The following is a 26,955-nucleotide window of genomic DNA, read 5'->3' on the forward strand; positions in this document are numbered from 1 at the left end:
TCTGCTCTAAGTAAAACTAACTTTGATCATTACCAGGAATTTGACTGTTTTCAATATACAACAGTGTCATGGATAAGAGAAATCTGATACATGATGATTAATAGTTGGTGAAAAACCAGACAATCTAGATACAGATCATTAAGTATACATCAACTATATGAATGTTAACTTTGACCGTCAACTCACTCAATGACAATATCAATAAAGATGGGACCTTAATACTCAGCTAAGTTTGGTATCAAAGCTACTTCTGCTCTAGGTAAAAGTAACTTTGATCATTATCAGAAATGTGGCCGTTTTCAATATACAATACATGTAGTGTCATGGACAAGAGAAATCTGATACATGATGATTTATAGTTGGTGATAAACCTGACAATCTAGATACAGACCATTAAGCACAGGGCAATTACGACTGCCACTATTCAGACACTGTGACCAGTATTGACGACTATGATATATGACAAGATCCACCAAAATGAGTTACTTGCGTGGAGCGAAAGTAACTTTTATATTAATTTATTTTCCATTTTACGTATTAATTTTCCATTTTTTAAAATTATTATGCCTTTTAGCTGCATACAGAATCTAATTAAATTCAAATCTGCTATACCAAAACTGCTTAAAATGTACCCCCAAAACTTGGGAAAATACCATAAACCATCAAAGGAGAACCACCACTGTTTCCAATTAACATTCATAGATCTGTATGCTGCGTAAAACAAAATTACAAACTAAAACATATTGAATACTTGTTTTGGCCAGAATTCAATATCAATATTAGCTAAAAAACAACTTATTTTGCTTATTGTGCCAAAAACATATCCATCCTTTGAAATAAAAAGCCCATCTAAAAATTATTTCTGAGTGAGTATCTGTTTTTCCATCTAAAAAAGAGCCTATTTTACTTAATTATTTTATTGCATATTTGAAATCAGATGAAAATCATACTTTTGATCCTCCCCCCCCCCCTCCCTTTAACTTTCTGGTGTGTGTGGCTGCCCTCCAATCCCACAAGAAAATGGGTCAACCTAACACCTTGACACAATAAGTCTAAATAAAATATAACCATTAAGTTTCAAGTTTAACTGTAACGACAGTACACATCAAACAGACAATTAAATGATTTTCCACATGGACTTTTATCAGATGTTGCGTGTCCGACAAATGAATTATATATTATGAATTTGAAAGATAACAAGGATGAAAGTGTTTTTCACAACATGAGTAACCAAGCGTTAACCACATCAGACAATTTAATAGAAAATCCGGTCAAACCTCATGTAACCAGTCTTGTTGTAATACCCAGATGGTCTGGATCCAGATATCTTACCCTTTCCCAGAATCCTTTGCAACATAATACATCCCCTCATTTCAACAAATGACGCTCCTATTACTTTGTACTGGTTTCCTTTGTTTTCATTTTGAGAATAGACTGGCTGATAAATGGTCGCTAGTCAAGAAATAAACATATTTTGCCAGATCTGGACGTGCTCTGTTCACTGAGGTATATTTCGTTACTATCGACCAATGCTGCACTTGATAGCAAATCAATACAGAAAATTGAAGAAATGCATTATGGGAAGTGTAAGATATCTTCTCGAGTCTGGACCATCTTCAGAATTGCCACCAATGCACCTTAACTGCACAAATAGGCTCTATCAATGGTCGCTTGTGCCTTAGAAAAAGTCACCATGCTTTGCTAAAAATTGGGTTTACTATTGAAAAATGCAGGTGTGGTGCTAATTTCCTTGAATGTTGACAAGGTTTTGAGTCTGGAATAGGCGCATTTGCTCTGTTCAACAGTTTCTGGCCATTCTTGTGATTAATTACTAAATACTGGGAAGGAACTTCAATCAATTTGTTGTAATTGGGTGAAATTTTCCTGGATTTTTAGCAAAATTGCTCACTTATGATTTTGGGCACATTTTCTACTGATTACAATAAGAATTTCAAATAAATAAACACAGAATGCCATTTTAGATGCACACATAACTGCACACATTCGCACCGTCCTGGTAACCTCACTGATTGTGTGGTGTGTTAATTTATTTTAAATTCTTACAGTAGAAATTGCATTGGGCTACTAAAGCGCCATCTGCCCCGCCACCTTAACATGATGCTTGCAACGCATTTAGCCTAAAACATTGCATGGGCTACTAAAGCACCATCTGCCCTGCCACATTGGCAAGGTGCTTGCCACACTTTTAGCCTAAAAAATGATGGCAACACCGACTGTCTTCAAATATTAAGATGGTATGGATAGATTTAATGGTCTGTAACAATTATACAAGTTGAAGTTTTGTCATCAAGGAATTGCACTCAGCCACTCACTACACCTCACCTCATGATTTCTTTGTCATCAAAACAGTATCATTTTTGAAATTAAAGAATATAAACAATATGTTTGCAGAAGCCAAAGTAGAGCTTTTAGATCTCTTAGCAGTTTTAAGTGTAATCATCTTTAGCCGTACTGGCTTTTCTTACCAGTCTCTGATTAGCTCAATACATGATGTAGCCTCTTTGTAAGCAATCAAATTAGTTCTTAGAGGCTGATAATCTACCAGTATTTTCCCCATAACACAAACTGCACAGATTTCTTTATTGTTTCTGTGTTTCTTAACTAGAATGGTTGAAATGTCTACTGTCTAAAGCTTACCTCCATGTGCTGACAGTAGCGATCTCAGCATTCTGTATAAATAGTTGGGTCTATCACTTGCTATTATGACTACAGGTACATCTCTCACGTGGTTAGGGTTTAACTAAAAAAACACATGACAAGAAAGATATAAGAGAAACATGATATTGGAGTGAAAAAGTAACTCTTTGAATTAATTATTTCATTACTAGTAAAAATTGTGTATTACTAGAGGCTAAGATTGGGGTCACTTTCAAGAAATATACTTCTCATGATTTTGTCATGGCCTCTGCCATCAACTCTCCTCAATCGAAGTACTCTGTGATTTAGTCCTGCCAAGACTCGAACCTGTGATCCTGGGTTTAAAAGTTGAGCGCGCTAGTGTATAGACCAAAACACGACTTCCACATCTGGTCCATGACAATAATGCACTTGTACCATCAGTGATAAACCTCCCCTTCTCGTAAGGCACATCCTCGTGCCTTACGTCCTGGTCCTTGATACAAGGCATATCCAGAAATTTCTTCTCAAGGCTATCATTGGCTCAGGTGTTTCAATGGGTGGGTCTGCCTGGATTTAAGAAACACCAGGGAGCATCACTGCCACCATTTTGTCATGGACATCAACTTCCCTCAGTCGAAGTACCCATTAGCTTGGTCCTGCCAAGACTCGAACCTGTGATTGTGTGTTTATAAGTCGTTTGTGTATAGACCAAAAGAAGCCTTCTACATTTGGTTTAAGACAAATGCACTTATACTTCAGTGACAATATCTCGCTTTGTCAAGTTTCCAACAGAGTGACCAGATAGACATGAAATATGTCACCAAAACACTACACTCGTAGGGAATATACTTAGTACAAAACATTGGGCTATTTGGAATCCATCCACCCTATGGAAGATATGACCATAATCTCCCACACAGGGAGTGTGAATTTCACATCCCATCTACACCCCCTGTGTGGGAAGTTAAGATATGTCTTCCATAGGGGGTGTATGGGTTTAAACTGGAATAACTCATTTGTGATACTTACAGGTTCAGGCTTGAGCTCTATAGGGGCAGGATCTTCACAACTACATAGACTGCCGTAGCCTTCTATTTTACTACAGAATTCATGACGACGTTGGTTGGCTTCTGTGTCAGGCCAGTTGCATTCACTATCTGTGTATCAACGATAGGGAAAAAAGATATGTTGAAATAAAGATGGTACAATTGATTTGTGAAGAATTATTTAGTAATTTGGAGATTTTTTCCTGTTTTACTCTTCCAAGAAAGAGGCGTTGGAAAACACAGGAATTTCAAAGACATTTTGATAACAACTTGCCTTTCCGTAGTTACACACTTCAAGTTTGGCATCTTCCAAAAGGTGGGGTGTTGGGGTGTGTGTGTGTACCTTGTTTCATCTGGAGTTTGGTAGCAACATAGGTGCACATTGGGATCACATCACAGTTGAATCATATGCGATAACCTAATTCATGAAAGCATACACAAGCATAGGGTGGTTTGTCTGTATATGCAGCACAAGTGCATCGATGCCATTACCAAATTTGAGATGAAACTAGTGAAGTGTTTGTTTATATGCGTTTATGTTTGCCAACAAATGAAGACACATACAACATTCAGAGATCTGCACATGAACACAACTGCATTTATAATGCATTTGTGAGATACAACCTCTCGTATACCATGCATTAGACATACCGTCCACAGTTGCGAATCTAAAATTTCATCTTATACACAAACACACAAAAATGGTGGAAAAAGTCCTCAGTATGTCGATAGAATGCTAATTGAGACACCCGCTTTTGCATAGTCCTAAACTGTGTCCATGTTTGGAGGAGAACATGCATAGGGGGTGGGTTGGGTGTGTGTTTATGAGGGGGATGCAACCATATATGTGTACATCCATATCAAAAGCGATGCACTTGTCGGTTACTACGTGTGTCTCATTTCACGCATAATAGCTAGAATAAATACAGACTCATCTCAGTGGAAGTCACTTCAAATCATCCTAAATCACATGGTTAAGGAATGTTATCTGTATTCCTAAACCATGTGACTTGGGATGATTTGAAGTGACCTCCACTTGAGATGTATCTGGTATTTATAGCTATTATGTGAAATGAGACACATGTAGCAGCCGAAAAGTGCATCGTTTTGATATGGATGTACACATATGTGTAGTACATTCTTACCTTCTTTGGTAGCTAATGGCACTTTGGTTTTGAGTAGAGTAGGGGCACCCCAGCTAGTTAGATCCGGAGCTTTGTTGTGCATCTCTGCAAATGGGTGACCTATAGAAAAAGAAGCAATGGTATTTTGAATCAATTAAAGCCAAGAAACTTGTTTGTTTTGGAACACATATGGACAAAGACACTGTTACATAAAAACAGTTGCAATTTTAATGTTTGCTGATGTCCGGTTTGGAATCACAGACCCTAGGGTGCTGGTGACAAGACCAAGGATAACAAGCCATGCATGCTAACCATGCATGGTGCAGTGTTAACACCCTATATTATAAATATTTTTTCCATACAGCTCCATACTCCGTTGGTGAGCGACGGGCGATTGGTATTGCACCGAACGCAAGAAAAGGAGTCCTATCTGATTGGCTAGAAATCGATCGCTAGATCGCTCAGTGGTAAAGTACAAACTCAAAATGTATTCAATTCTATTGAAATCAATATTCTATTATTGACACAGATAAAGAAAGTTTACATATGCATTGTGTTATAGACGTGTGATTGAATATTCTATACAAGCACCTGGATCTTAGGTGAATGGGCTAAATGTGTTCCTTTATATAATTGTAATTCTCAAAATTAAATATATCACAATTTTGATTTACGATTTAAAAATCGTTACGCATAAAATGCAGTAAAATATATCCACAGCAAACAGCAATGGCCGCTAATTAGTGTATTGCATTTCAAGTTATTGTATTAAAAACAAAACCTGGGTTTTACCTGAAAACAAATCGAATTTTCTTGTAATAGCAACATCATATGGGGTACTAGAGCATGTGCAAATCGTAATAATGTGTAGAATAGAAACTTGGTGGTATTTCATATGATAGTCGTATGGTGTAAATGGTATGCTTAGCCCGAGTCGCTCGGCCTATCTCGAACAAAATCGCCATGCGTAGCTATTGAAAAACGAGAGTATTCGTCGCAATTTTTGACACGAAGATATAGGGATGATGACGCTGTGTGGTGTTTTCGTGCCCAGCCAGTATTTTCGTGTGAATATTTTTGCTTGTTTCACTGCGCAATCACATCACTGGGGATGTTTGCGCCTGTAGTCACTTCGTACTATGGTATTTTCTAGTAATTAACAGTCTTAGGGTTAATGATCAAGAGAACTTTTAATTCATGGCCTCTACACCTACCATGTTTCTTTTGTTTTTGAGTAACAAAGGCCCATGTATCCCTCCACCCTACGACCTCTGCTTCTGTGCTGCCTAGATTCTTGAGTAAGGCACGTGCTGACTGCTTCAACTGGAATGTCCCTTCATCCTGAGATTAAGAAAGTAGAAGGAAGAAAATTATTTGAGATATATGTGATGTGCTATATCGAAAGGAGACACTTTTGGGCAGGATCGTAAATGGAGAAATCGTAAAAAATCGGCTCGGGGTGATTTTTTCACAATTTGGGTTTGTTGCAAATTTGTAATGTTAATAATGTTTAAATTATTGTCTGATAGTTTCAGACCGGAATATAACTGGCATCTTGTATTTTTTCAGACATTTTTCAAGGTCATTCCTACTCTCAACATTGTCAATACTAGTTTTAAAGACTGATATCTCAATTTCCAATTTTATAATATCATAACTTATGAACTCAATATATTCGCTTAGGAATGTCCAATTTCATTGGGGAAAATGGCATTGTGAAGCAAAATATCTATATATTTAAGATATGTAAAACACTCAAAATTGATAACCTGCCCAAAAGCGTCTCTTTTTAATATACCACATCTCACATATATCATCAATGTAGCCCTTCTGGAGCATAACTTACTTACTATGAGTTGTGTCTCGTTGTAAGTTGATAGTAACACCATGTTTGGATCTCACAGTTGCAGATTCGAATCAATGTGCTTATGTGGTTGCGTTGCCAGCGTACTGACAATCGCCCTTGTATGCATACGACCCACGGCATTAGGTTAGTGCGCACAATTTGAATCTGCCAACCTGCAAAATCTAACATGGTGTTACTCTCAACTTGAGACTAGACAGACTATATTTAAAACCTCTTATACTTGGTTCTTAAGTTCTAAAGTTTTGTGATGCCTATTTTCTTTTGTATTTTATTGTTTTTTATTCCTTATTTTTGCCTTTAACTCAATTTCAAATTGGCCGCCTTTGGCCTCCATGGACCAGATCGTGTCACAGCATCTGACTTCCCCCTAGGCCACACAATATGCCATACATAGTAAGACTCAGACAACAATAGTTGGACTACAACTGGTCAGTTGTACTCTCACTTTCACATTTCAAGTGATGCTGTTAACTCCAAATATTCAATATTGTCATCTAAATTGCAAAATTCACCTGACTGACTCTTGCCAATCAGATGAAATTTGATTCCCACCATTATAAGAGAACATTAGCTTTAAAGCATATAGAAATAAGAATCATGAAAAAAGAACCCTGCGAAAAAATGTCCACTCATCCAATTAGACACTTGTGTACATGTGTCTTATGTCATCACTGTCAATTTCATGAATGCGTGGAGAGATTAATTGGGCAAGTCCACTTGAAATCCATACACCCCCTATACAAGACACGACCTTAATCTCTCATACAGGGGGGCAGATTTCAAATTGAGTCACCCATACAGTTGATCCCATTTGAAATTCACACCCCCTGTTTGGGAGATTAAGGTCATATCTTCCATAGGGGTGTATGATTCAAACTGGAATAGCCTGTTGAAGCTATGAAATATGTCACATCAGCATGGTTCAACACCTATGTTTAATGTCACGTCTATAGTACATCCACTCCAGTCATGATGGATGACCTTTATATAAACCTCAGTCATTCAATGTAATTAGTCTGAGGTAAGTAAATAGTCAAGACAAGCTGACTTCTATTTTGCTATACTCAGTTTACAGTATCATGAGAAACTACATTAGTCTCCTCTAATATTGTATCAGGCTAAGTTTGATGGGTTCACTGGTCAGGCTATAGTGAACGTTGTTATTGTGCGTCAAATGTATCATTATGAATACATGCATCGCTTGTCATATCTGTCAATGAATTGTTTATTTATTTGATTCCAACTGCATGCATCAATTATCACCGAGGGCTATTCCTGTTGAAATCCACCCACCCCCTGTGGAAGACACAACCTTAATCTTCTCTTCCACACAGGGAGTATGAATTTCAAACAGAGTTACCCGGATGGGTGACTTGATTTGAAATCTACACCCCCTGTGTGGGAGATTAAGATCATATCTTCCATTGAGGGTGTATGTATTTCAACTATAATAGCCCAACTGCTTCTCATTAATTATTTGCAGTAGGTTTTAAAGCATCGCCATTGCTGGGAATACTGGTAGAGTCCTTAGTATTTCTATTCGTAAGTGGGCCAGGTTACAAGCATCCGTGTGAATACTATTAATCTATCTAGCAAACCTTTATTGGATAAATATAATTCCTTTACTAGATATCATATATTAAATACAGAGCATATGTACTGCATCTATATGAGCTTGGTACCTTTCCTTCATTTTCTCCTCATTTCTTTCTTTCCCCTTTCTGCCCTACTGTCTGTTATGTATTCTATGCCCAGTCACATCAAAAGGAGTGACTTTGCAACAAACTGCATCACCATCCAGGGTCCAACACTTTGTGCGGAAAAAAAATTGCACAGAAAAAAATTGTACAGAAATAGGCTGAGAAAAATAGCTAATTTCACGGGGAATTGCGTGGAAACTGTGTGGAAAATAGCTAATTTGTAGTTGTTTGCACAGAGTTTTGACGACTTCACAGGTTTGAAGAACAGCATTTTTGCAAGGTTTACATCAAGGTTGTCAAATCAATTTTCATGAGCTAAGGGGCTAAATGGCAGAAAGCAAGTAGCAAAACCCCTTGTTTTGCTGAAATTTGTCATGAAATTGGTAACAAATTGCACGGAAAGGTCAAATGGCTTTGCATCAAATCTTATTGTGCAACGATGAGCAAACTGCGCGGAGCATCGCAGGATTTCACACCGCAAAAATCGTCATGTATATGGATACCATACCATATATGCAAATCACTCAACTACCCACCTTGATAGCAAATATGATAATCCTTCCACTGGACACCATATTAAGAAAGAGTACCATTGCTGCATCTTCATGGGCAGTGTATGTATCAAATACACGCTGGGCCATCACGCTACCTGTGCCTTGGTTCAACACTAATATATGGATACCACGCCCTTTGTCCTTCTCTTCATTCTCTAGAATCTGTAAGGAAAAAAAGTTACAAAAGTGTTAACATGATTGAAAACCATGGCAGGGTTTATTTTATTCTTTCTTTATTGAGGGTAACAACTTCAGTGACCAGCACTGCTTTCCAAGCAGGCCCTCAGTCAATACAAAACATAATATAATAATAGTACACAAAAGTGATACAATACAAGATATACAAAAAAATGCAATCATAATTATGAATTGATAGACTATACACATTTTAAGATGACATGAGAACATTTGTTTTGAATTGTCTCAAAGACATATTTTCCATATCAGTTCGAATCATTGGTGATAAACTGTTCCAAATATGAGCAGCTCTGACATGAAATGTACGTAATCCAGAATTAGTGTTTTTCACCTCTGTTTTGGTGTGGCTCCCTACCTAGTTTGATTGGCAACAATGTTTTTTCACCCAGGCTTCAGCCCTGGGTGATATTACATTCAGTTTAGACCTTGTCCTTTGAACCCAAATTGGCTACTTTGAAACGAAGTAGCCAAATGCATTTGCGTCCTCATTAAAATTATTTTACAGGATAATGCAGAGTATCTAATGGATCTGCAGGCTACTAAAAACTAACCTCACTCCCCATGACAAAATTCATAAAACTATATTCAGTAGAGCTTGACTTTACCCAGGGAATGGGTGGAATATTAACCTCATTCAAGTCCCCATGACAATTATTCCTACAGCTGTTCTGTAGCCTATGAAGTTATTTTTTGACATATAGGGATGATGTTGCAATATGAAAGTTGACCGGTGAATGGCCATGGCCACTAATTCATGAACTTGGCTAGCTGGCTGGCTGGTCTGAGGTCACACTTCTTAAACATCTATGATTTGAATTGCATTGTTGTTCTCATCACAGACTGAATTAGAAGGAACCATTAGAATGAACCTATTATAATCGGACACTAAATTAATTGTAAAAAATCCTCCTGCTCCCATCATGCAAGTTATTCCACTTAGACTGTTTGATATAGGCCTACTTTTATCAAAATAATTAAGTATTGATTAAGCATTTGCCAGTGAAACATTCTCACTCACAAAAATCACAGATACTCAACATGAGAATCTGTGCAATGTTTGACAGAGAAGGTCACTAAATCTGGCCGTCCACAAGTTCATAATTAGTTTTGATTGATCTTCATGTACCAACTCATTTACTTTAAATTGATATCCTAGCTGTGACCTCTGAGCCAAATGTTCTATAGCATAGTAACACCACATGCATTCATATATATACATACAAACATATTGGCATAATGGGGACTGATGTTCTCTGACTGCAGTCAGAGGGCAACATGTAGTACCAGTATGGCTAGTAGCACACAGGTAGTTCATATACTTAGGCCTATTCAGCAATCATAGCTCAGTTGTGGAGTACTAGTTCTTTGGTTGAATCACCACCTTCTTGACTGATTAGAAGACCTGTGTTTTATATAGGCTTACTGCATACACTGCCTACCTCTTTGCAGCTATGTGGAGCTAAGGTGGGGCAGTCCGGGGTTGTGCAGTCATGTGACCTCCGTACGGCCTGGGTATTCCCTTTTAAAGGGATTTTTATTTAAGGAAGTACCAGGTCTTGGAGGTACTCATTTTGGATGACTATATAGTTAAATCCAAAATGTATAAGGTTGTGATTTTTGGGTAATTTTGTGTGGGTACCCAAGTATTTAGGGTACAAGTATTATTGGGGATCAAGTCAAAATGGGAGTGCAAAACTTGCACTTATTTTCTTTAAATGGTCTCCAAACAGTTGCAAAAATATTATTTTAAAATATATACCAGCAAAATATTTTATGTAAACAAGTTAAACAACAGCTTTCTTTGACATTGAACTTTGGCCTCATGTAATTGGATTTTGGGGCAACCATAAAAAAAAACCCAGTGATTTATAGTGCGCTACGCACAGGCACAATGCCTAGACGTTGATCCACAAGCCTCAGCACACTTTACAGGTTGTCACTGACCACTACGGCCCCACATCATTCCATAAACCATTAAACAACAAATCAGGGACTTTGCTGCTTCAAGAGCGCACACCCTAGACATTCCACAAATAACCTTCGCAACCAGGATCAGCTCCCCAAGTTTCGTACGGGTTACAACTAGACAAATTAGCAGTATGTTGCTTGTCCAGGGGAATTTCAAGCTAACTCAATTTTTTCCACGAGAGCGTACTAGGCACCATCAGGGTTCGAACCCGCAACCTCTCGCACCATAGTTGAACACCTTAACAATTGAGCTAACTTGACTGCTATATACCACAGGGGCCAAGTTTATCAACTCACTTTGCTGCCATTCGACTTTGCAAGCAAATGTTTCACCAAAACTGGGTCAGGGCAAGGCTTGTAAATATATTACATCATGTCCTTCGGGTATCGAGCAGCTGGTTTTTGTAGGGTATCACAATTTTCGAGCAGTACTTGATTTCCCGTTTCCGGTATTAGTACCAGGCTTAAAAATGTATCAACTCTATAACATGGCATCATTCATCCAAAATGTAATTTATTCTTGGCATCATTTTGCTTTCTACAAGACAAACCCCAACTCCTCGACCCTCTACCAAGTTTAGGTACATGCGCTGCTTGTCCTCCCATCACATTGGGATGTTGCATTGTGCTTTATTTATTGCTCATCCACTCAGGCTTGAATCTTATATTTCATTCACTTTCAATCTGCATATGACCTCTGACCTACATATGCCATATAACTACTCTCACACATTCATTCCTGATGTGTTTGGAACTTCATCTACTACCTATACAGAGCCTCATCCAAATGTTGTTGCATCATATGCAATATCATGGATGGGTAAGATTCCATCTTTCATAGATTTCCACTAAACCCTATTAAATGCCCCAAGTGCTTTTGAACGAATCAAAATGAAGGAAGGAAGGAAGGATTAAAAAGAGAAAATGAACAAAGAAGTTGTTTGTTTTAGTCGGGATTCGAACCCGATACCAATCGCGTGGCAAACATTAGGTCTCGTTGGGTAGACTAGATATTATGTCATTGCTATCTGACCTCTGACCTTTGACCCTCATACTTACTGGTGTACCCGCTACTGAAACAGCTACTTTATTAGCACTAGATTTTATTTCTATCTCAATCTCATTGGGTAGACCAGATATGATGTCATTGCTATCTGACCTATGACCTTTGACCTTGACCCTTATACTTACTGGTGTGCCCTCTACTGAAACAGCTACTTTATTAGCACTGGATGTGATTTCTATCTCAATCTCATTGGGTAGACTAGATATGATGTCATTGCTATCTGACCTATGACCTTTGACCTTGACCCTTATACTTACTGGTGTACCCTCTACTGAAACAGCTACTTTATTAGCACTGGATGTGATTTCTATCTCAATCTCATTGGGTAGACTAGATATGTCATTGCTATCTGACCTCTGACCCTCATACTTACTGGTGTACCCTCTACTGAAACAGCTACTTTATTAGCACTGGATGTGATTTCTATCTCAATCTCATTGGGTAGACTAGATATGTCATTGGTATCTGACCTCTGACCTTTGACCTTTATACTTACTGGTGTACCCTCTACTGAAACAGCTACTTTATTTGCACTGGATGTGATTTCTATCTCAATCTCATTGGGTAGGCTAGATATGATGTCATTGTTGTCTAAATCTCTTGCATCGGCCGCTAACTCTTCCTCAGCATTGGCTGTGAACAAATAGAATATTATAATTTAAATTAAGTCGACAATCAAAAATAGAATAAAAAGGATGCTTGAAGTTTCTCTAAAAAAAAGGATAAAAGATTGACCACATTTTACTAATTAGGTGCATCACATTCAACCTAAGAGGTTGGTACAAATGCATAATCTAAAAACAACAAAATCAAAATGATTTTGCTGAAATAAGTATTTTCGGATATCATACAAAACTAGCTGACCAAATTTGTCACGTTCAATTTTGTTGCATTTCCACTTTGGGAGAATATCAAGAAGTATCCCCACTTCAAGCTAGACGATAATTTAATGTAAAAGTGACATTTTTTTCATGATTATATTGTTTGCGGGTCAATTTTTGAACCATTTCACTTTTTTTGGTGTTTTTAAAATTGCAATTCTAAATGTCCTTTTTGATCTATACACAAAAGTAATATATTCACACATTATTTTCTTGGTATCTGTTTTTGAAGCGAAAATCACAAAAATAAAAGTAGCATGAAAATGTTTTCCTGTTTTATAATATATCCACTTTGGATCCCTCCTAAATAAACCTTAGCAACCAATTAGAGTCCTAATTTGGTGATATTATGTAACAATTATCATCAGTAATACACCCTCTGTGCTGAAACAAGAAACAATGTGTACTTTTCCCTAAGGCTTAAAGCTCTGCGTGCTAGCCATGCGCTTCAACAGAAAAAGTTTTGAAATATTTTCTAACAATATCAAGAGCTATCTTACAAACTACTGAACCAATACTAGGGTTGTTTGTACTCATTTTAATGCAATTTGCATGCTCATTCCAAATATGGTCATGAAAATTTACATTTCTGAAATTTTTGAATTTTCATAAAAATTTGAAACATGTCGTCTGCAGTCGACACTCGCGCGAAGAGAGTTAAAGCTAGCTTTCTTACTGATATATATGAAAACCCTGCGCATTGCTTTGAACCACCGCCTTACGTAGCTTGTCTGGTTGGAAGATCGGCCTCGAGGCAAAGCGTGTAGTTCTCGTAGGTCGTCGTAGCGTCGCTGTCACTCGTTATACATCAGACCTATATCTAAGCGACATTTAAGATGGCCGTATAATATTTGGACTAAGATTAAGGCAGGTCTTTGTGTCTTAGCCAATTTATGTTGTGTTATTTAAGGATCTGGTTTCATGCCGTGTCCTGGTTAATTTAGCGATTATATCAGGGACTTGATGGTAATATATAAATGCATTGCTGAAGAACAGATGCTTAGTTAGGAAACTACAGGTCATCAGTTTGTAGAGAAATTAAGTTGATTAAGGTTAGCAACTACTTTAAACTGTTGCGATTTTGGTCATTCACAGCATCTTGAGAATAGTAGCGAGCTTTGGCAAAAATTGCATTGATCATTACATAGCGAGCAATTTTTTTTTTTTATAGAAGAATTCATATATCACAGATATACTTTTGTAGGGCCTGTGGTTCTTGAGTTATGTTGTAAAGAGGGCTAAAACCAACATCGCCTTTGTGAAATGTACATAACTCATTGACAATTAGGGGTTCATTCATAAGATTGAAAGCATGATCGCTGTTTATCGCACGAGGCGTGAGCCGAGGGCATAAACAGCGATCATGCCCGAAATCCTATGAATGAACCCCGTTCATACATACCCAACATTCTTAGCAATTCAATACAGATGAAAATAATAAGGGTTTACAAGTTTAAATAACATTTCCATACCGTTTTCCTTCATAAATTGGAAGAAAATTTTCCTTCATAAATTGGAAGAAAATGAGTAGGCCTACTTGCAGGAAGCAGCTCGGCTCATGAGGTCAACGGCCAGGAATGAACGTGTGATACGCGTTATATTGGGCGTGAGATGGGCGCGGTGACATGCGCGTGTACGCAACACTAGCAAATCGTGGATTGTGTTAATTGGGTTCCAACGCTGCGTGACGCAGCTTGTTGATGCCCTGCGTACTGGTCATAAACGGAATTTATGACCAACAAAAAAGGGCCCAAATCCAATCAGAAACGTCGTTATATCGTGAGTATGTATGAACAATAAATCAAGCAAGTTTTAGTATATGGTTTGTACACTGAAAAAAGTAAGTTAAAGCGACAAAAAGAACCCCTGTTCTATTGGGCCCGACCGACCCAGATTTTGCATTTTGGGGATTTTTGTTTATTTTTTCAGTTGAATGGTTGTTTGGCAACTGAAACTTTTTTGAAAAATTGACATTTTGTTTTAAATTTTAGACCCTACTTAGTAAGTTAACCATTTTATCCAAAACTTTGGATAACATTTTCAACATATTCTTTACAAATTTGGAAGAGCAAAATTTTACTCCAACAGTTCCCTGCAAGGTGCTTCCAAACTTGGTTATGCTCCAAACATTGAGGTTTTTCAATTTTAACACCTCTAACTTCTAAGCATGTAGTTTTTCGATATACACAGTGATGGTATTATATTTTAGTTCACCTCAAGTGTGGTAGTGATGTAGGTGCATATTTTACTCTTCAGTGTTTAATCACGTACATATTAAATCACATGGGGCATATACATACAAGGGCTGCTTGTTAGCTTGCTTGCAGCACAACCTCGAAAAAGCATTGATGTCACTACCGACTTTGAGGTCAGCCAAAAAAGTATAGGAGATTACACCTTGTCATCAATACATCGAATGTTAACCTTTGGCACAAAATTGCTACAAAAAGTGGACATTTTTTTGTTGCCTTAAAAGTGTGTGTGTGTGGGGGGGGGCAAACTGGAGGACAAGAAAAATATTAGGGGGAGGCAATGCCACCCGTAGTGCCGCCACTGGTAAATGGATGATCCGATTTATGCCATGCTATTTCATCCTATATGAATGATCTCAAATTTGAATATCCACTCCTGAAATGTATAGTTTCACACTTGCTTTTAAAAACCAAGACAGGGAGAATTGAAAAGATTTTTTTATTTTTTCAAAAAAAACAAAACCCACTTTTTCTTAGAACTTATTTGAAGAATTTGTTACACCAGAAAAAAATGTAGACTATTCCTTTAAGACAGATGATACAACTAGATTCCAGATTGTCAAATTTCTTTCAACTATTCAACTGCATATAATACCATTGATCTGAAGTATTCTGCAAGCTATGAAATGGATAGGACCTATACTTCTACTAGCATTTAATCAACAGTCGGTATCACTCAAAATAGTATCACTTGAAGGGAAAACATTCATGCATGCTGTATCATATTTTGTGTGTAATAATGATGGGTATCATACCCATGCATGTCTTAAAATCGAGAGAAATGGGCTGTCATGTAGGAGAGTATTGTAAACAAATGTCAGGGGGTGTTCATGTGTTTGTAAGATGTGTGGAACGGGGATACATTTATGTTCCATCCCGATAAACTGGGGATATGCCTGTAAACAGAGATGCCCTTGGTTTGCTTATTATGGGCATTAGTTAGACATGGGAGGAGGGTGAGATCCCCTATTGCATAGTACAGATTCAGATGATATAGACATATTCGTTTCCTTCTTATATAACTGGGGGTACACACACATGATTTTTTCCAGCATCGTGGGGATATATCCACACATGCATAGCAACATAGCAAAGTCACGGTTGGATTGTCCACTTGGATAGCTACACACAGATCTTCCCAATTCACACATCTTACAATTAAGTGTGGGGGTGTGTGGGGGTGGGGGGTGCATTTGTAAACACCATGAATCGGGGATATATGCATGAGACAAAGCTAAGCAACTAGGGATATACTACCTAGTCATCCGTACTTATGCTAAACGGGGTTAAATAGACCCCAAATGCTAAACGGTGTTGAATAGACCCCATGATAAAAAGCATTTATAAATAACATCCGTCGTTGGGGTGTGTACGGTAACACTGTAAGAGTTATTGGTCTGTGCTACTGACAATGCACCTATATTATCCATAGGGAGAGAAACTACTGGGTACCACACACTCACAGAAACCAAAGTGGTTTATACATGTGGTACTCGCGACTTCGCGTCTAGAAGCAGGGGTTGAGTTTTGAAATTAGAGATGTGCTACAAATTGCGCTTCTGGAAATTTTAAGGCAGGCTGTCAGGTGTGCTATAAATCGCACTCAGACTGGCGATTTAAGGTGTACTAGCCCACTCGCGTGCCTTAAAACTCAATCCTTGTATGTCCCGACTTTGCTGCTCTGTCGGCACCCTGTCGTCCCCCCTTGGTCGCACATCTCTACTTCGCAACTCACCCCCAGTCATGAATAGTCTTTGACAAAGATTAAAGAGTTATTTGATGTTTGTATTTTGTGAAGATGTTTACCTTCAAATTGGGCTTCCCTGAGTCTGCGTCCCGTATCAGCGATGAATAAGATATTGATGATAACTGTCATAAGAAGTACACCAACGAGTACCGTCTGCAGAAAAACAAGAACAAAGATACGATTATGAAGAGAGAAGAAGGAAAAATAATATTTTTTATAATATATTCATGATAACTGTCATAAGAAGTACACCAACAAGTACCGTCTGCAGGAAAACAAGAACAAAGATACGATTATGAAGAGAGATGAAAGAAATATAATCTTTGTTATAATATATTCATGATAACTGATAAGAAGTACACCAACAAGTATCTTCTGCAGAAAAACAAGAACAATGATATGAAGAAAGATGAGGAAAATATAATCTTAGTTAAATAATCACAGTCATTAAGTAGTGCACATTCAGGCACTGCCTGTTGGAGAAAACAAAGCAATGTTATGAACACAGATTATGGAGAACTGTAATCATAGTTATATATTGAATGATCACTCACTAGCACTGTTTGACAGTTTATGATAAGGATAATGAACTGAGTGCAATGCATTCGTCAAGATAATCGCACGCGCCGTGGAATTATTGCATTTAGCTCGAGAGCCGATAGGCTCAAGAGCTAAATGCAATAACTCCATGGCAAGTGCAATTATCTTGACTTAATGCATTTGCACGAAAGTACATTATCCGTCATACACTTTGAGTGTAGGCCTATTAAAACAATAGGCAATATTAATTGCTGCATTCATTATATTAGTTTTAATATTAGGAAAATATCTTACATTTTAAAAACACCGTCAGGACATTGACCAGCTACCTAGCATTTAACTGGTAAAGAAAATCAATCCCTGTATGTTAGCTATCAATGGTATCGATTATGCCATACGTCATACTTTAGTAACTTATTCACGCATGGTTTGTAACCAATTGACTTTATGTTGTGATCATTTAGAGCACTGAACCAGTTCAAACGATCGATTTAGATGTCCGACTAGTACTACGGTGAATATCAACTGGACTTTATAGCTCTATAATTTGAACTTTAAAATCTACTTATATTAAAACACACGACATTGGGATTTAACAATTTGTTCAGTATTATCATAGGCCTTCAACACATGTGTTTGAAGGCCTATGGTATTATAAAGCATGATCATGATATTATGCGCTAGTGTGTGTTTCCGGGCCCGGCTATGTTATTTTAGATATAGGCCTACATGTATTTCATTTGTAAAATGCTGAATATTTTGCAATGGTGTCATCTTGTATAATTATGATCCACCTGTTTTTGGCCCTTTTTAATGAATAGAAGCTCGATTATTCTCATTTGATGTTTGATTTATTTGAGGTCATTAATCATAATTTATGACAATGATATTGCCAAATAGAGGCCTTGCATGTGACGTATCATCCCGTAAATATGGCGGACTACTCAAATGCATTCAACAAAAGCATGATTGCAATCTACCGTGACAGTTCGTCTCACACACATAACCCTGCACTACGATCAAATATGTTGATGACAACATGATTGAATGGACTGCACTCCGCCATAACTACGGTTAAGGACACCGGTTCAAATCCTTTGTTTGGAGTCAATCGATAAAATGATGCAGGGCCTCTATAGGGTGCAACTCTACTAGTCTTATTACAAGACTGCCCTACCCCAACCCTAAACCCTAACCCTAAACTCCGTAAACGAGGACTGGACTCAAGTCTAGCGAGTTGCACCCTATTCGTAATTGTACCCTATTATAGAACACCGTTTGTAACTATACCATTTTAACACCACAGAATGTATATTCGCATTTTTTTTGATGGTATATATATCGAACAGACAATTATATAGTTATGTGACCTCTGTGTCGAAAAGCGCCACCTAATTCTACTATATGGTTATGTGAAAGTAGTATTTCTAGTATTTGAGCGTGCACGTATTATCTAGAATCTATTGTTTAGCGTGCAGGTTTTAGATAATGCATTGTTTAGCGTGCAGGTTTATATAATTTGGGCTGTGAAGGGTAGTTCGCGAAAATAATGCACGGGAGAAGAATACATAACGATGAATAGAAACGGGCACTAGAAGTGTATGTAGGGTAAAACAATGCAATTTCTTGCCAACCTTAAGCCTACACTCTAAACATAACCTGAACCATATATGACCATGGTCGTAGGAACCAATTCGGAATGGAGGCATTTAGGGGTACAATCTGGTGACCATCTCCTTACACATTTACACAAGGATATTGAAATTATCAAATTTGTATCACAATTGACATTACCAATTTATGTGTATACGCAATAAAGAAATTATAAGAAATGTGTAGTTCCTAGAAGGTATCATTATCAGGTTTTCATTGGCAATTGATTTTCTGAATAAAGTGTAGAAAAATCACTATCCATCAAGACAATTAAGCTAAAAAGCTTTAGCTCCTAAATCAAGCTGACAAACATATCAACAATGGTTGGGCGCAAGAATGTCATAAGTGCTTTGTAATTATTATGCACTTACGCCCTTCTTACAGTCACTCAATCGAAGATATAATAGCATTGCCACAGTCAAGAAGACTGACTGAGACAAGATAAAACCTACTAGGATTGCAGTCTTCATTACAAAACTAATTGAAAACAGCACAATGATTGACTAGGTAATAATACTCAATGCTCTAAAGCTACCATGACAGACCAATCTCTTGACCAGTCAAGGTGTGTCCACGCAGAGGTTGTTATGCTGGAGTCTAGGTAGTCTTAAAGGATGAAGCCACACAATGATTAAAACGTAATCTACTCCTAGTTATCCAATTCAGGCCAGCATCGTAGAATATTCTTTTGACCACTTAAGGTATGCTCACACAGAGCTTGTTATACTTGAGTTTAGTTAGTCTTAAAGGATGAAGCAACACAACGATTTGTCTATGTAAATGGGCTTTTCCTTTTGAAATCCACACATCCCCTATGGAAGACATGACCTCAATCTTCCACACAAGGAGTGTGAATTTCAAATGGAAAATCTAAATGAGCAACTCCATATGAAATCTGCACCCCCTGTGAGGGAGATTATGGTCATGTCTTCCATAGGAGGTGTATGGATTTCAAATGCAATAACGCAATGTAATCTTCTCTCATCCTCCAAATCCAGTGGCAGGATTTTTTTGACCAGTCAAGATGTATTCACACAGAGGCTGTTAGGCTTGAGTGTAGCTACAATCATCATCAAAATGTGTTAGGACACCTATGGAAAAATCCTACTATGTTACTGCCTAATTTCTGTTACTTTTAACGTGCTAAAATGCCACTTTTTGGTGTCAAGCCTGAACCTCCTATGATGGCGAATAGACATTAACATTGAGCTTTCATTTCATTGTCATATATAAAATGCCAATTTTAATTCATATGACGCTTATTTCTAACAAACATTACTCAACAGTCCCTCACAACATCTTGGTACATGTTTGTACCATGCTCCATTTTAAAGGGGCATACATAGATACATCAATAAATGTAAGCAACTCATCAAAATAATTGACTTTTGGTTCTCCAGATCTCACCATGCTGGTGTTGAGAGCAGATGACAAGTTTCAATTTTTTATTATTACATTAAAATGAGTACAAACAAGCGTATAATATCGGCTCAGAGGCTCAACAGATAGCTCTCGATATTTTGAGAAAATATTTCAAAACTTGGGACTTTTTATGTTGAGGCCTATGGTCAGTACACTGAGCATCAAGCAAACTGAAAAGAAATAGCAACTTGGATGAACATAATTCAGCCATGTTGCTCCCAACATCTCATAATACAAGTTTGTATCATGCTCCCTTTTAGAGTGCTTTCAACACTGCCAAGCATTATATGATGGCCTACTCATCAAAATTTGACTTCTAGTTCTCCAGATAATATCAATTTTAACCAAACTGGAAAACATACAGCAACTTGGATGAACATAATTCAACCATGTTGCACAAAACATCTCATAATACAAGTTTGTATCATGCTCCCTTTTAAAGTGCTTTCAACACTGCCAAGTGTTATGACGGCCTACTCTGTCCATCCGGCAGGCCTCACTGTACTTGTTAGCTTCATAAGCGTTAAATCGCCTATGGCCTGATGTCCAGTCAAGTGCACATCCAATCCTACACTAGACCAGGATTTTGACTATGTATAGTACCTGAATCCTTGTTGAGTCGATTAGGGCCCTCTCTTCTCAAGAGGATCGTATGGCATCCCAATATGCCTGTTGTACTGTAAAACTGCAAATTTTCACGCCGTTGGTTTTTCACAAAATACCAACTTACAGATTTTTGCTTGTTTTTGAAACTTCTCCTATTTTTCTGCTTTATTATTGTTAGTTTGTTTGTTTTCTTCTGATCCTTCCTAATGGGAAATACCGGGGGAAATAGACAGCACTCTACTTCACCAAGATCATAAATCAGTTAAACAAGCAAATTTAACATCTAGAATAATCAACCACATACTAGGTTGCCTACTTAAATGAGAAACAATTGCTCCTGGCATTTTAGGCAAATTATTACTGGTCTCCTATCAAACATTAAAGCCATTCTTTATCTACTTTCGCACTATAACATTTTTGCACATTTTAATTTGGCATAAGCTTTGATATAAAAGCAGAGAAAGGGTGAAAACCAATGTAGCATGATATTCTCACTTTAGGAGTGAATAGAGATGAGATTATTAAACTTGAATGGAAATTAGCCTCCTAGGGTTGAGATCATATGTGACCGTCCACCCCAAATGGGGCTGTACGTAATGTCACCAGTTTCATTGTTTGAGATATTGAACAGGTAAATTCTTTTTAAAATTAGCATTACAATGATATAATCATGTCCCTATGGTTTGGTTGAAAGAGAATAACTTAAAGGTGAACCTCATTGAAAATAAAGTTATATATCAATGGAAAGCTTATGATGTCAGGAAGCAGAAAAGAATATTTTTTATTTGCCTAACGTACCAGGATAGACATAATCTCCATGCAAAGATTGGATATTGGCAACCCCCTAAATTACAAAACGAAATGGTTCAAATTGGGCGTTTTCGTTGATGACGTCAGCTCAGGGACACACAGTTACTTCCGGGTTTGATTGTAAACACAATGTCCATGCATTACTGGCATGCATCGGGCCAATGCACGAACTCAGTCATTGTCAACTTAATTTACATGAAAAATATCTTCAATAAAGTAAGAATAACATGAAGGAAACATCATGATCAAATCAAGAATGAAGTTCCTGAATAAAGTGTATGGATTCAAAAATGGGTGCTGGCCGGGGTGATTTGGGATAGGCCAAGCCATCCACGATATGCATAGGGAATATTACAGTAAAGCACCGAAGAGCGAAGATTAAGCCAAGAACCGGAATGAAAACAGATTGCAAAAATAACTGCTAGTGCTACCAGTTCAGATCGTCACACAAAGTTGAGATGAACTTATCACAATGAGAAAATGAAGGAATAGAATAAGGTACATGTACAGGATTTTTTAATTATTTCTTAACTTTGCTTAGCCTTAAAACACTGAATGATTCAAGTTTAGTTTAAGCTAATGTGTTCATTCAATTTGAAATTCATACTCCCCCTGTGAAAGATATTTCCAAAATCTTCCACAGGGGTAGTATGGATTTTAAATGGAATAGCCCATGACTGGTACACCTAGTCAACACTTAGTCCTAATTTAGGCTTGCATAAGTGAGTATAAATCTTTTAACCAATCAATGAACAACGAATCTATGAATGAAGTATAAAACAAACATACTGTCTGTCGTTCAAAACTATGGCCCCTTGTTGCCGACCTCAATAGTAATGTTTTCCTTCTGGCCCGACAGCCCCCAGGAAATAGTACTTCCATTGAGGTCACCTTCGCTCATAGTCTTAATCAGAACCTCTCATATTTGTATTATATTTCATACATAAAAATAGAATATTCATGTACGGAACTCTACAAATTGACTAATACAATTTTTCCATGTCTACGTCTGATTTTGGTTTAAGTAAAATTTAGCTCCAAACGTTATGATACCACTTTGCAATAATTGTGTTTTTTCTTTGTCTCTCTAACTCTCTTTTGCGCTTCTTCAAAATCTTGTTTTTGCTTTCAAAACAAGATGAAAGTTGTTGGGTCATATTAATTTAATTGTCTGTTACAGAGCTCTTCAGAAATGTAAGTATTAATGCTGAATATGGTTTTACTTTGTTTTATTTCATTTATTTATTAATAAGTTTGACTATAGATGCTATGTGTGGGTCAACCGGGTTTAACAATTGCATGTTGTATGTTGCAGGTGGAAAGAAAAGCTTTTACTGAATTAAACACACTCAACAAAGTGCTTGGGCTGAGGCAAATAGGCATTCATTTATTTTTTCCATTTTGTTGGGCATTTAATAATAGAACTTGGAAAATAAAATTTAAAGGAAATAAAAATGAAATTTAAATTTCCTGGTCGTTAATGTGCAAGATTTTATTAATGTGCCTGGGAGCTTTGAGACAAACAATTAAATTAACATGGATATAGACAGTGCTATTATACTGTAAGTTATCTTTCTCTCTATCCTACATGTAGCTCTCTCATGTTTTGAAATAGCACAATTAAGTTGTTACTTTTTAAACACCAGATGAAAAAGTGTTATCTTCAGTAGACAGCAAAACTGAAATTTACTATCTTCAGTAGGCAGCAATCACTATCTTCAGTAGACAGCAAAACTGAATTTTACTATCTTCAGTAGGCAGCAATCACTATCTTCAGTAGACAGCAAAATTGAAATTTAGTATTGCTATCTTCAGTAGACAGCAATACAGAAATTTAGTATTTATAACTTCAGTAGACAGCAATGCTGAATTTAGTACTGTTATCTTCAGTAGACAGCAATAATGAAATTTGATAGTTTTCTTCAGTACACTGCAATACTGAAAATTATTATTGATATCTTCAGTACAATTCAATGCTGTGTATCTTCAGTACACAGGAATGCTGAAATTTAGTATTGCTATCTTCAGTAGACAGCAATATTGAAATTTAGCAATCCAATCCTGTGTATCTTCAGTACACAGGAATGCTGAAATTTAGTATTGCTATCTTCAGTAGACAGCAATATTGAAATTTAGCATTGCTATATTCAGTAGACAGCAATAATGAAACTGCCATCACTTCACTCAGTAAACAACAATACAAGTATTGCTATCTTCAGTAGACACTGAAATTTAGTATTGTTATCTTCAGTAGACAACAAAATTGAAATTTAGTATTGTTATCTTCAGTAGACAACAAAACTGAAATTTAGTATCACTATCTTCAGTAGATAGCAATACTAAAATTTAGTATCACTATCTTCAGTAGATAGCAATACTAAAATTTAGTATCACTATATCTTTAGTAGATAGCAATACTTAAATTTAGTATCACTATCTTCAGTAGATAGCAATACTAAAATTTAGTATCACTATCTTTAGTAGATAGCAATACTAAAATTTAGTATCACTATCTTCAGTAGATAGCAATACTAAAATTTAGTATTGCTATCTTCAGTAGATAGCAATACTAAAATTTAGTATTGCTATCTTCAGTAGATAGCAATATTATACTGTAGGTTATCTATCACATTCACCATCCTTCTATTTCTCCCTCTCCCTCCAGTATTTTTATCTTCAGTAGCCACTCTCTCTGGCTCCCTCAATTACCCCCTCTCTCTAGCTCTCCCTGAATCTCATTCAATTCTGCTAATTGCAATTATGCAATTTAAGAACAAAGAAGTTGATATGTCATTATCACATTACATCATTTGCCCAACACCATTAACAAAACCAAGTTATTATAAACTAGCTTTTAACGCTAAAAACGTATAGCAATATTAGATGACATTTGTGTTGGTTTTGAAACACTACCAGTGTGTATTCAGAGCTCCTAAGTTGTGAACTTAGACTATACACTTACAAGTAGTCAAATCTGTTAGGTTGGAAGGTACACACTTATCTTCACCTACACACTTATCTTCACCTAAAATGATAAATGTAATCATTTTAGCCCAATATAGGTCATTATTATGTTTTGTTGAATCCAAGTGTGTGAAAATATTGGATCCAAAACATAATAATGATAAAATTTGATGTATTACGCCCAATATTTATTGGTCTCGCTATGAGTTTTAAAATATGGGCTCAATCGATCCAATTTTATATCAATGCAGTATATAATATTATTATACACTGTTGATTTTTGGGGGAACAGAGAATCACTGAAATAGCCTACTATATAATGCCATGATAATTCTGCCACACTGAAGTGATGGTGTACTTGCTGGATTTCTTCAAGAAATACACTTTTTAGCAACCGACATTGATTTGGGACAAAGACTTTCATGATATTTGATAGCTTGGCTCTTAAACGTAAAATAGAAATTAATCAGATATAAAAGACCCACTCTGTTTGCTTGTGCTTTAAGATACAATGTAACTTAATCAGTTCTTAAAATATATTGTCTTTTTAAGTAACTTATAGTCAACTTGACTTTTTCCTGCTGTATAAATGCAAAGTTTTCAAGTACATGGTCAAATTTGTTGCAGGTTGGTATGGATTGTTTATAATGATTTATTTGTACAATTCTACTTTTCTCAAATTAATAATATTACACATTTGTCTGTTGTATGTAGCAATGTTTATTTTCAAGCATAGCTCTATGAAAATGTGCCCTTTTCATACCACCACAAAATTTAAACACTTAAATTAAAGAAGTCCCAAGTTTCTTAATGCTCTGTTCAATAGCCATTATAGGCTTCTAAGTTTTGAGATCTTTTCTCAAAATATCAAGAGCAATCTGAAGAACCACTGAACCAATACTAGGCTTGTTTGTACTCATTTTAATGCATTTTTCATGCTGATTCCAAATATGGTCATGAAAATATACAATTCTGAAATTTTTGAATATTTAAAAAATATTTGAATCTTGTCATCTGCAGTCGACACCCGCATGGAGAGAGTTAAGTAACATTATCAATTCTTTTGTTGCGCAAGTACACATGGAAAATGCTGTTTTTTCTTGAAGATATTTCACTTTGATTGAATATTATGTGATTAATTTGAATACTCACAGAAGTCTGAGTTTACAAGTAACATTACCCATCGTTATGTTTTCTGTCGTGCAGTATTTGCTCTCAAACATGCATGGAAACATGCCTTTTTTCATGAGGGTATTTAGTAACATGTTGATAGAATATTATATGATTAAGTTGAACACTTCTCCTTCAACACAAGTCTGAGATGTCTACTTATCAGGTAATATTATATTCAACATTCTGCTGTGATTGCGTGTTTACATACAGATGTATGAAAACATACCTTTCATATACTGCACATGAAAAGGGTCCTTGTTTAAATGAAACAATATTTGAAGAAATCAATAACACTCAATCAAAATAATCAACCAGTTCTTTACATTTTCTTCTGTATATTCTGATTTTGAGCACTGGCTGCTAAATTATGCCTCTAAGAACAATTTTGATTGGTTACAATGATGGGTATATAACATATTGAGCCAATCAGAGATATGGTAAGAATAGTCAGTAGGGCTGAAATTAAGCTTAAAATTGCCAAGATTTCTAAAAGCTCTATTCTGATTGGCTATAATGTAATTAACCAATCATGGACATGTAAAAATGGCAGTTATACCCATGTGGTTAGTTCCTTCAAATCCACTTCAATGACAAAAAAAAGTATAATCCTGCCATGATTTAACCAAGTCAGAAATTTTGAAAATGAAGAAACACAGGTTTGTCACCTTCACCCTTTACCTCATGTCAAAGAGGGTTGGCCATCCCAGCCTGGTCCAATTTCTCGAAGCTTGGCTAGTGGTCAGG

At 36.6% G+C, this 26,955-nt stretch overlaps 1 protein-coding gene across 1 annotated transcript in view; it reads right to left on the reverse strand.

Annotated features, from left to right (window-relative positions):
• LOC140145950 (protein O-linked-mannose beta-1,2-N-acetylglucosaminyltransferase 1-like) overlaps positions 1-26,955 on the reverse strand; it is a 214,351-nt gene that overhangs the window by 20,928 nt on the left and 166,468 nt on the right. The window contains 7 exon segments of the mRNA XM_072167688.1: positions 2,659-2,761; positions 3,670-3,797; positions 4,832-4,930; positions 6,025-6,151; positions 8,914-9,093; positions 12,660-12,796; positions 17,103-17,196. Coding sequence (XP_072023789.1) covers positions 2,659-2,761; positions 3,670-3,797; positions 4,832-4,930; positions 6,025-6,151; positions 8,914-9,093; positions 12,660-12,796; positions 17,103-17,196 — 868 coding nt within the window.

Source organism: Amphiura filiformis, chromosome 2 (genome assembly GCF_039555335.1).
Source record: "Amphiura filiformis chromosome 2, Afil_fr2py, whole genome shotgun sequence".
NCBI lineage: Eukaryota > Metazoa > Echinodermata > Ophiuroidea > Amphilepidida > Amphiuridae > Amphiura > Amphiura filiformis.